Genomic DNA, 12,316 nt, shown 5'->3' with positions numbered 1-12,316 from the left:
TAGTTCAATATTGTTCAGAAATGTTCGCACTGCTTACCTCACACTCGCACATCAGCTTGCTTGCTTGCTTCCTGCCGGCATTCTTCTCTCTTTGAATTTCACTTCTGCTGAAAGTCTTAAAATAACTGCTGTCATCTACTGCAATGAAGTTCGGACACTATATTCTGCAAGTGCTTACTTACATCTCTAAAAATGCTGCCATTTGAAACACTGACTCACTCACAACAAATGCAAGGACCCCTGCAAAGATTCAATGCATGGTATGAGGTCCAATTGATGCAACTTAAGCCCCACTGTCAGATAGGAAAAAAAGGTAGGAATGGACCACTGAGGAAGCAAAACTGAAAATAAAACGAGTTCATCTTCAACACATCAACTTAAAAAAAAAAAGAAGACCAACACCAAAATATCTCACTGCTCTGTCTATCACTCTATTTCCTTTCACAATCTTCTGACTTTTCAAACTGTTATCTAAATGTTTTGGATCTGGCTATTTCCCGGAGTTGCTTTGTAATGGCATACACTCAACGTTCCCCTCTTCTTTTGACATCATTAACAGTGAATGTCTTTCTTTGTGACATATTCATTTTTCTGGCATGAATCGGATTTTGTAGCTGATATCAAATGTGAATTATATTCTATATAATTTCTTTAGATACAATTTCAAAGGCAGTCAGCGATTCTGGAGAACGCTTGTTGTCAAAATCACTTTTTGTCAAAATCAATAACTATCTCCAACCAGTTTACAGAGCCAAGGCTGTGTATGAACAACATATTTTTTCAGTGCACACACACACAATGTGGACAGGTAGAGGATCATGAGGAGATATTCACTGATTTTGACAAAAAGTCCTTTTGACAACAACACTCTCCAGAATCGCTGACTCCACCTTCAAGATAAATTGTTAACTAGATTCAGAATTGAAGTTATTATCTTCAAAGCATTACTTGAATTTGATATGAGAGGTGATACCGTCAGTCTCATTCAAATGATGTATACCTAGTCTCAATACATTTCTGTTTTAGGGACATGCAGATGTATTGTTTTACAGTCGGGTAATTGACATATACCCTTTCCCCCTCTCCCCTCATTCTCATCTCTCTCCTCTGTTTTCATGGCCCGCACCACCTTGTTTACTTTCTCCATCCATCATCTTTCTTCTGTTACTCCGGCATTTTTTTGTCCCTCTTCTCCTTCCGTACTTCTTTCACGGATGAGTGTTAGTGCCATGGGAGAGAACAAAAATTAACAAGCTTTTTTTTCATTATGCACTTAGAGAAAAAAGTTTAAATGTCGATAATAAAGAAGAAATACAATGTCACAAACTTAACTGGACAGTTCAGTATATTTACAGTGAGTTGAAATCAATAACAATATCATTTATTATAAGCTAAAAGTTAATATAACACAAAAGATGAATCTTTGCCAATGTCATAAGGCAGACAATGGGCTACAACTTCATTTTGACTGAAAGCAGACGTCCTCTAAGCTCCACCAATAACATTGCTCTCTATGTGCAGCGGGCTGTGAGACGAGAGCACAGGGACCGTCTACAAAGAGAAACACCCAAGAGAAAAATATTCAAAACCTTCACTCTGATACAGTGCAGTTATTAGTGGAGCTTAGAGGACGTCTGCTTTCAGTAACAATTAGATCGTAGCAAAAATGCACCGTTTGTGCTTCAATAACTTTTTACTTTTTGAATTATTAATCCTAGAATTCAAATCTGTCAACATCTTTCCAACTTTACCACTGTCTGTAACTGTCCAGTTCATTCTCCACATTCTCTGTATCTCAACTTTATTCTCGACATTTGGGCTATTTTCAAAGTACAAAAACGAAGAAAAAATAAGTCCTCCTTTTATTTTTTCTCTCTCGCGTGGCCCTAATACTCTCTTGTCTACCTCTCCTGTATATTCCCTTTGGTGCTGGTCTTTCTTTTGTGCGGCGTTCGTTCAGACATAAATGAGTGCGAGCGGCTCCCCCAGCCCTGCGCCCACCAGTGCCTCAACACGGCCGGCAGCTTCAAGTGCACGTGTCCCGCGGGGCGCCACCTGCTGGGTGACGGTAAATCCTGCGCGGGTCTGGAGCGTCTACCCAGCTACGAGAGCTATCAGTACGGGTACCAAACGTCCCAATCCTCCCCCGAACGCACATCCAACCAGAGACTCTACCACAACCTGGCCTCCCAGAGCTTCCACTCCTACTCTGCCGGTGCTACTGTTGCTAATGCTGATGGTGATGGTGCTTCTGCCTCCACCACAAGGGGGCGCTACAAGCCCCACACTCGCAGAGAAAGAAGTCTCATTCGTGATCATTCGCAGCAACGGGGTTTCCGAGCTTGTCGGCAGGGGTTTGAGGCCAAGGGTGGCTCCTGCTTAGGTAAATATGGAGGACATGTTGATAAGATAGTGACAGATTCAAACTTTTAGGATTAATAATTCAAAGGTAAAAAAGTAATTGAAGCAAAAACGGTGCATCTTTGCTACAATCTAATTTTTACTGAAACCAGACATCCTCTAAGCTCGACTTATAACTAGATAGATGTTAAATAATACACAAATAAACACAAAATAATATATATATATAAGGAAAAAATAAAAATATAGAGAAAAAAAAACGTGATTCTGAGCAACATACTGACACACAGTTATAAATGAGAGAATCAAGGAGCAGCACAACGTTTGTATAAAAGCTTTAAGGACAGGCAGGGTTGAGAGGAGAGCAACTGGCCTTTTGCTTCACTGTCGCTTGTGGTTTTGCTGTAAACATGGCAGCATGAGTTTTAAAAATGTCCTAATTAATTTTTTATGTTGTCCTAATTATCCCTGTATCATTGGCTTATTTGTGATTGTGTGTGTGCACTTGCATACCTATCTAAGAGTGTACTTTGCTTCGTAACACATTCACCAACAGGGGACCGCTGAGCCAAAAGTGGAAATTTTTCAGGTCCCTTGTTGGTCATGCTTTAAATCATATCTAAAATGTTCTGTTGAATTGTGTGTGTGTGTGTGTGTGTGTGTGTGTGTGTGTGTGTGTGTGTGTGTGTGTGTGTGTGTGTGTGTGTGTGTGTGTGTGTGTGTGTGTGTGTGTGTGTGTGTGTGTGACACTGACAGACATCAATGAGTGTGAGTTGAGGGACACCTGTCAGCACGAGTGTCTGAACACCCTGGGGAGCCATCGCTGCCTGTGTCCGGCCGGTTACCGCCTCAAGACCAACGGAAAGACGTGTCAAGGTAAAAGCTACCGGCTATTTCCTGTTTCCTTCTATAATAATATAACATTTATTTGCGTGAAAATACATACAATATCATTGATTAAAACATTCACTTTTAGTTGGTTAGAGCGTCCTCCCGATAGAGGCTCAGTCCTCAAAAGCAGCAGACCACGGAATCCGTCCCGGGTCGTTATCTGCATGTCATTCCCATCTCTGCCCCATTTCAACTCTCTCTCCAAACTGTCTAATAAAAGCATAAAATGCCAAAAAATCTTTAAAAAAGAAAGACATGAAGAAAAGAAGGAAAAATAATAATATTTTATAAAGATGATCTGTGTGTTTTTGTGTCTACAGATATAGACGAATGCCTGGAGCAGAACATCCAGTGTGGAGCCAACCAGATGTGCTTCAACATGAGGGGAAGTTACCAGTGTATCGACACTCCCTGTCCACCCAACTACAAGAGGGATGCAGCCACAGGGTAAACCTTCACACAAATTGTATTTTTGGATAATTTTTAACATCAAGGCGAGACACTGCAGGCGAAAAATATTGGTCAAGTTTGAGATGTTTGGTTATTTCGCTTACTTAACATGTCTTCTTTCATACAATAGTACAAATTAAAGGTCCAACATGTTCATTCAGGTGTTTATTTGCGTCCGTATATTTCTCCTATACACCCATCTTCAAAAGTCATTATCTCAACATTGGTTTTTTTTTCAATTCTCTGAACCGAAAATCTCAACTTTTAAAGCAATCATCTACTAAACTTTCCATAAAAATTCTTAGCGCTATTGTAAACGTTGTTACTGAAGGATTTGTCCATATGTTGTTAATTGTCTCATTTATGATAACATTTTCTCTAAAAAAACATGCTTATATATATATATTTGTCTATATTAGCCTCTATTTATCATTTCTCTTGCCTTTCCCACCCTGAAATATTTTCTCTTGTGTTGCAGATTTTGCCTGAAGAACTGCCCTCCGAATGACCTGGAGTGTGCCCTGACCCCTTATGCGCTGGAATACAAACTGTTATCCCTCCCGTTCGGCATCGCTGCAAACCAAGATCTCATCCGACTAGTGGCCTACACACAGGACGGGGTGATGCATCCGCGCACAACCTTCATAGTGGTGGATGAGGACGTCACGTTACCGTTTGCCCTGCGAGACGAGAACCTCAAAGGGGTTCTATTCACTACGCAGGCGCTAAGGGAACCGCACACGTACCGAATGAAAGTCCGGGCGCTTTCTTTCAGCGAAGATGGAGGCATTGAATACCAGACTACCTTCATTGTCTACATCGCAGTGTCCGCTTACCCCTACTGAGAGCACTTTAAAAACACAGACATAAAGGGACTGAGGTGGACAAATGGATGGGATCGGAGGGGTCCTTGGTCCTAACATTGCAGCGAAAACTTTTTTTTTTTGTTGAAGCTGCAGCCACATCGTAAAAAACTGAAAAAAAATAAACAAGACTTTGTGCCCGATATTTTGCGAGAAGCCAGTGACTTGAAGACGTAAAATTGGATAAAATATACTGGTCATTTGAAAGTTCTGATGAAGCTGGCTAATCCCTGGAATACTCATCTAAGGCCATGTCCCCACACGTACACAGGTTATTTTGGTTACCGTATATTTTTCTGTGTGTATTTTGGCCTTTTTATCCACATGTTAACATCACAAATGGACACTAAAATGGGAGTGCTTTGAAAACTCCGGACAAAGTGGAGATTTAGGAGAAGTGTATTTCCTGGGGACAGGGACACTGGAGGTTGTTTACATCTACACAATGTCCTTCGATGGTGTTTGACTTGTTTGACACATTATCACCACCTACTGGCGTGGCATGATTACTTCAGCATTTTGTTTTTCTTTCGTTGTTGTGTGTATGGAGGGATATTCATAAAGATTTTTTTTTGGCAATTTTATGCTTTTATTAGACAGTTGTGGAGAGACAGAGGTGAAATGGGGTAGAAAGGGGAATGCCATGCAGAGAACGACCCGGGCTGGATTTTAACCCGGGTCTGCTGTGAAGAGGACTGAGCCTCTATCGAGGGGGGGCTTTAACCACTACACCAGGAGCACCCCCCTGGAGAGATATTTTAAAACACTGTCTTGTGTACGTGATTTTTTTTTAAATATCTGCGTACATGTTGGATAAGGCCTCAGTCCGTCTTAACTTTTTCAGTGAAATGTTTAATATTTTTTCCTTGATAATTTTACCCCATTGCCCTTTTCAAATTTATTTATAAGATCATAAAGATTTTAAATTTTTTGCCAAAGTGTCCGCCACTGGCTAAAAGAGTAGGCTACTCAACCTTACTCAAGAAATCTTTACTTGCCTTTTATATTATTTACATCTACCTATTATTAACTTATTGGGAAGTGCTTGAACGAGAAAAAACAGGGCAGTTTTCCCCACCATTTTAGTTTCGCCCTCGTGTCAGCAGTCGCCATGGTGACTGCTCAGATAATATGGTGCTCATTTTGGCGATAGAAAAAAAAACTTGACCGTCAAATATTATATATACATCCTCAGGTAGTGGCCTATCAAAACACACAAGTGCATTAAAAACAAAAGAAAACTGTCCAATAATAAAATGATTGTCTTGTTATTACCATACAGCTCCATCCAATAGTTGATACCAAGATGTATTTTATTTTTATGACTTGTACATATGTTTTTTTCCTATAATGTATTGCTATACTGTACTTATTGTATCCATTTTGTAATAAAAATGTAATAAATGAATATACACTGAAATTAAGAATATTCTATGTCTGCAGCTTAGCACTACTGCATATGAAAAGATTTATGCGAAACCTTTCAAGAGATTATATGATTAAACACGTCGGCTTGGAATGATCAGAGAAAAGGATAATGTTATTTTAATCCTTGAATTTTACTCCATAGGACATATGATTTTCTGCAAAAAAAAAAAAAAAAAAAAGACAATATTCAGGTACCCGATGGTGACACATATAATGGAATGCACTTGTTGGAAGACAAAGAAGACTAAATACATCTTCACACCTCATCACTTGATATTGAGGACAGAATTGAGGCAGTAGTGAATGATGCCATCTTTAGTAACTTGCTTCTTGTCCATGAAAGCCACCATAGCTTTTTTAATTATTCAAAAGGGAGGGGTTACCTTTGGAGCATTACATTGTAAACCTTTCACCACTACTAGATGCTACTCAATATTCAGATATTACACACTGCACCTTTAAAGGCTCTCGGGCATTCTGTATTGTATCAATTGAATATTTATTTTTCTTTATTGTTTAAAACCTTCTGCACATTGACAACATACCACGTTTTTTTTGTGCACGTAAAAATCACTCAAAGCCATGACACAGTTATGATCAGCATTCATACCTTTGATTTATTTATTTTTGTCAAAAAAGCACAAACATAAAAAAGGAATATTGAGTAAGGCAGTTTGTACATCAGTGTGGTGTATCCCACCTCGTCTTACTGTCACAACCGGCAACCAGAGCACCTCTGAACCAGAAAAACATTTTCATTATGTAAAACTACACGTTACTGCATCAGAATTGAGTCAATCTAATGTCACTGATGCCAGTTATTCAGATATGTCACACATGTCTGAATATCTGCCCGTGATTATAACTCGTGAGTGAAACACAATTGTTGAGGATATCCATTGAGAAATTTCCACTATCCAGAACAAAATATTATGAATTCCAATTATCACTACATGAAGAGCAAAGGTTGTTTATTTTAAAAAACAGTTTTGAACTGTTTAAAACACACTTTGCTTATTGTATGTTGATAATGTATTTCTTAAACTTCACCACTTTGTCTCAAAATGATTCTCTTGATACACAAGGGAAACTAAATCATTAAATGTAAGTTATTTCCATGAAAGCAAAAATAAATCATTTGGCAACAGACGTATCGTACCTCATAAGGCAGATCAAACTAAATCATTTTACAACTTTTTTTACTCTTCGCTTTTTAAAAAGCATTTATATCAAAATCATACTGTAGTAACAGTGTGTCATTTTAAACTTTGATTCAATACAAAATCATTACTTAGTTTAAAAGGTGCTCCGAGGAACTTTCAGTTTGTGTTCATTCTAGCGCCCCCTTTGGACAAAAGCGGTAGTGTTTTTTACTACACCAGCTGTTGTTCCTGGGTGAGTGTATACCCATGACAAAGGCATTAAGAAAAACTATATAAAAATAGCATTCTTTGCACTGATGGGTCTCGTTTGCCGTTACATGTAATTCATGATCATCAGAGGAAAAATTAAGACTGTTTCGTAAATATTTAAAAGTTCCTCGTAGCACCTTTACTGTAGTAACAGTGTTTCGATAGGATGTGAGGAGGATTTGTTTGAGCAAAAGAGCGTTATTTTAAACTTTGAATCATCACAAAACAATGACTTGGTTTAGTTAGTTTTTCCCAGATACACAGATCCCACAAACATTACATGTACAAAAGACAGGTATGAAATACTCAAGGGAAATACTCTCAAAATTGGGATCATGCAAAGGATATTTTTTATACCTCAATACCTAAAAAAAACTAAAACAAAAAAGTCTTAGAAAGTATTCTTGTGGTAATTTTCCTGAAAGAACTGACAAAAAGCTCATACAGTCCCAAGATATGATTGAGCAATGTGTTGAACAGTCAAATGGGATTAAATAGGAGTGATGGTGGTAATGCATCTTGGGTAATAATCCCTCAAAAAGGATGGATGGAAAACAACCCCCTTGGTTAACGGACACAGTAAAATTTGGGGAAAAGTCTCCAGAATTAAATATATAAATGTGTGTAGCAAAAAAATTATTTACGGCATTTCTAAGATTTATCTCTCCATGATTGATCACATAAATGCATACTTTATAGGAATGCCATTGAGAAAGGGTGGGGGATGGAGGGTGGGGTGTTTAGTTATTTGTAGCACCCTGTGAGAAATATTAATTAGTAGGCTGTGATCATGCATTGGAAGAAAGGAGTAAAAAAAAAACATTTTTAACCTAATGTGACCCAGATTTTGAATTCCTATTTTTCGTCTAGACTTGAACGCAACATCAGGTTAAGAATAATTTTTTTTTAATCATTTTAGTTCCAATGCTATGTGTAAAGATGACATGAACAGTACGTTTTGATGCAGTTCTCCTGTATCTGTGAGTGACTCTGTTAAACCGTCTTCCTGGCTGTTAAAACCCTCACGATGCTGCCGACACCGCCCGCCGCCAGAGCCTGGAAACACACAAACAAGATGGTGGTTAGGTCAAATAAAACATAACATTAACCGCTAGGCTATTTAATCAAAAAAAAAATTACAGCTGAAACCGAATCTCTAATAAACTACAGGCCCCATAAATGATGCTTTTAATATTATTATTCATATGTTGATATTAGTGTTGATATTATAATTTTTTTCTCAAATCATTCTTCTTTATTTAATTTAAAATTTGGGAAAAACTGTCCGGTGCCGGGGATCCAACCAGATACCTCATGGTTACTGGTCGGCCACTCTTTCCTCTAAGCCATCATGTATAACTTCATAATTCTGTCATGAACATGAGGTGTAGATGTGTAAATAGATAGCTAGATGGATGGATGGATGGATGGATGGATGGATGGATGGATGGATGGATGGATGGATGGATGGATGGATGGATGGATGGATGGATGGATGGATGGATGGATGGATGGATGGATGGATGGATGGATGGATGGATGGATGGATGGATGGATGGATGGATGGATGGATGGATGGATGGATGGATGGATGGATGGATGGATGGATGGATGGATGGATGGATGGATGGATGGATGGATGGATGGATGGATGGATGGATGGATGGATGGATGGATGGATGGATGGATGGATGGATGGATGGATGGATGGATAGATAGATAGATAGATAGATAGATAGATAGATAGATAGATAGATAGATAGATAGATAGATAGATAGATAGATAGATAGATAGATAGATAGATAGATAGATAGATAGATAGATAGATAGATAGATAGATAGATACTGTATTTACCTTTTCGTGCCACTGCAGTAGGACGGCGCTGCTGTTTTCCGACGGCTTCTCGAAGCCTTTGTAGATGTATTTCATCAGCAGATCCACTCCGCTCTTATCCAGAGACTGAACGCCTTTCTCTATGTCGCTGCTTTTAAACGCAGTGAGAACCTTCAGCACCAAACCTTCTGCTCGGTCCTGGGAAGAGAGGGGAGACCAGAGTTAGAGGCTTGAGGCTGTTATTGCTGCCTAAGGTGCCACGAAAAAGTATTGAGCAAAGGCTGTGAATACTTATAAACATATTATATTTTTGTTTTTTATTTTTTAATACATTTGCCCACACACACACACGTACACACGTACACACACACACACACACACACACACACACACACACACACACACACACACACACACACACACACACACACACACACACACACACACACACACACACACACACACACACACACACACACACACACACACACACACACACACACACACACACACACAATCAGGGTTAGGGGACAGGCAGAGGTAAGAATAGGAGTTTCACACGCAATCAAGCATACAGACGTACCATTCTCTATTATATAGTTCGATTACTTAAAAATATAGGACGAACAGGCTGTGGGAACATAGACACGCTCCCTTTGGGACAAGGCAATCACCACTGATGTATGGAGGCTAATTAAGAAACATGTTCAAATAACCAGAATGTGTAAAATGCTCAAACCGCTGACAGAGAAAAACCCAACCCACCTTAACGTTCTGGTTCTTGGTGTTGATTGGCGGGTTCTTCAGGACGGCCTGTAAAGCTTCCATGAGGTTCCCTGTGCACAGAGGGTTAAGGAAGAAGCTACGCAGCATAGGGGGGTGGGCAGTATCCATTTTTTAACACCTTTAAACATTACATTACGTCATTTAGCAGACGCTTTTATCCAAAGCGACTTACACAACTGGAGCACACATTCATACACCGATGTAGTGTTTTTACTACGCCAGCTGTTGTTCCTGGGTGACAGTACCCATGACAAATGCATTAAGAAAAACTATATAGAAATAGCATTCCTTGCACTGATGGTCTCTTTTGCTGTTAGATGTCATGTATGATCATCAGAGGAAAAATTAGACTGTTTAAGAAATATTCAAAAGGTACTTGTAGCACCTTTAATATGGTTTGTTGTGTTGTTATGATGTGTTGTTATCTCAAGGGTCTAATTTGGTCTTGACTACAACACATAAAAGTGAGTGAACCTTTTCCTTTAATTCTCCCGCACTGGAACATGAAGTGGGAGGGGTTACTGTGTTATTCAATGAGGAAGTAGAGCATCGTTCATGCCTTATAAGGACCAAAGGACCCAAAGTACTAGAAATCACAGGCTCAGCTGAATGCCAGACTTTACAGTAACACTTTGCTTTCAACACAATAAATATAAACCAGTTATAAGCAAAAAATTAACTGATATATCAAAGAGAAAACTCGATTCTAATCAAATAAAATATGACTTTGAATCGTGAGCTTGGGAGATACAGTAATGCATTTACCATAGAGGCTATATTTAAAACGAGAGCATTTTGTGTCTTGGGGGCAGAAATCCCTGGAATGTGACTGCCAGGCAAGTCTCGACAGATAGACAGTAACTGGCCTACTTGCAGAAAAACGCCCATTCATACTGCAAGCAACAGCAAACACACACACACACACACACACACACACACACACACACACACACACACACACACACACACACACACACACACACACACACACACACACACACACACACACACACACACACACACACACACACATATATATATAGTAAAAGAGATTACATTTGCAGATTAATCGTGGCACTAAAAAACAAACACTCACTGGGTGGCTGCTAACACAAATAGTCAAAGAGATCACATAATGTGCAGATGAATCTTGGCCCTGAAATCACAGACTAGTAGGCTGCTAAAACAAACACACACACACACACACACACACACACACACACACACACACACACACGCACACACACACACACACACACACACACACACACACACACACACACACACACACACACACACACACACACACTGGTTGGCTGCTAACACACAAACAGATAGATTAAATAATGTGCAGATGAATATTAGCCCTAAAATCACAGACTAGTCGGCTGCTAACACACACACACACACACACACACACACACACACACACACACACACACACACACACACACACACACACACACACACACACACACACACACACACACACACACACACACACACACACGCTACAGTATCTATAATATCCATATTATTGTTAAAGGATATTGTCTGATGAGGGAGTCCACCTCTGCCTCGTCCGGACCCAGCTGGTTTTCTCCTCCGTCTTCTTCATCCACGAATTTATTCTCGTCGTATTCATCCACATCCACTCGCCTGAAGCGCGCTGAGACTGTATTCTTCGACATATTGTATTTTTGGGAAAGATTGGGCCTCTAAATCACGTCTAAACGGGAGTCAATAGCTGCTATCTTTACTATTTTTTCCCCCTCTGACACGGCTGTGCTGTCAAGCTTCCTGACTTCCTCCCCTTTTCCTCTCTGTGATGTGTGTGGTGCTTTTTGCTTCCGCGTTCACTACATCGCCCCCTGGTGGTGATAAGATAAAACTGCAGGGTGTGTAGTGTGTAGTTACCGTCTTTGGCCGCTGGATGGCAGTCATACATAAGTTAACTACATCAGTGTAACATTTTCATTATTTTTATGCCTCTAGTAGTTCATGCTTTCTTTTAAAATCCAGATTTAACATTTTAAGTCGAAAAAGTGAAGGACAGCCCTAAACAAGTTTTTAATTAACATTGTTTATATATTGTTGATTTATTTGCACCAAAATAGCAAGGCAAACTCCTTTTATCTAAAACTAACTAGATAGATAGATAGATCGATCGATAGATAGATAGATAGATAGATAGATAGATAGATAGATAGATAGATAGATAGATAGATAGATAGATAGATAGATAGATAGATAGATAGATAGATAGATAGATAGATAGATAGATAGATAG

At 39.3% G+C, this 12,316-nt stretch overlaps 2 protein-coding genes across 2 annotated transcripts in view; one reads left to right on the top strand and one right to left on the bottom strand.

Annotated features, from left to right (window-relative positions):
• The window catches only part of hmcn1 (hemicentin 1), a gene marked incomplete at its 5' end in the record, with an annotated part of 135,582 nt that extends 129,610 nt beyond the window's left edge, over positions 1-5,972 (top strand). Inside the window, 4 exons of the mRNA XM_080032171.1 lie at positions 1,961-2,383; positions 3,118-3,237; positions 3,573-3,699; positions 4,181-5,972. Of these exons, the coding sequence (XP_079888297.1) occupies positions 1,961-2,383; positions 3,118-3,237; positions 3,573-3,699; positions 4,181-4,547 (1,037 nt within the window). The 3' untranslated portion in view covers positions 4,548-5,972. The remainder of the gene's footprint in view (positions 1-1,960; positions 2,384-3,117; positions 3,238-3,572; positions 3,700-4,180) is intronic.
• Positions 5,973-6,584: 612 nt separating this feature from the next.
• Positions 6,585-11,839, bottom strand: LOC307254243 (actin-related protein 2/3 complex subunit 5-like). The gene is made up of 4 exons (XM_080032539.1): positions 11,578-11,839; positions 10,006-10,078; positions 9,262-9,438; positions 6,585-8,461 (listed from the first exon to the last, which is right to left on the bottom strand). The coding sequence occupies exons 1-4, from the start codon at positions 11,715-11,717 to the stop codon at positions 8,399-8,401; spliced, it is 453 nt and encodes a 150-aa protein (XP_079888665.1). The 5' UTR covers positions 11,718-11,839; the 3' UTR covers positions 6,585-8,398.
• Between the last annotated feature and the right edge of the window lie 477 nt (positions 11,840-12,316).

The sequence above is a fragment of the Ammodytes marinus genome (assembly GCF_949987685.1).
Source record: "Ammodytes marinus genome assembly, chromosome: 8".
Taxonomy (NCBI): Eukaryota; Metazoa; Chordata; class Actinopteri; order Uranoscopiformes; family Ammodytidae; genus Ammodytes; species Ammodytes marinus.
Note: the sequence above shows the minus strand (reverse complement) of the source record. Positions and strands in the feature narration are given on the sequence as shown.

Excerpts from the sequence above, each read along its gene's own strand:
- LOC307254243 (XM_080032539.1), bottom strand. The coding sequence starts at position 11,717 with ATGTCGAAGAATACAGTCTCAGCGCGCTTCAGGCGAGTGGATGTGGAT. Across the intron at positions 10,079-11,577 it reads GTGGACTCCCTCATCAGACA|AGGGAACCTCATGGAAGCTT; the intron begins ATATCCTTTAAC and ends CCCTCTGTGCAC. Across the intron at positions 8,462-9,261 it reads TACTGCAGTGGCACGAAAAG|GCTCTGGCGGCGGGCGGTGT; the intron begins GTAAATACAGTA and ends GTGTGTTTCCAG.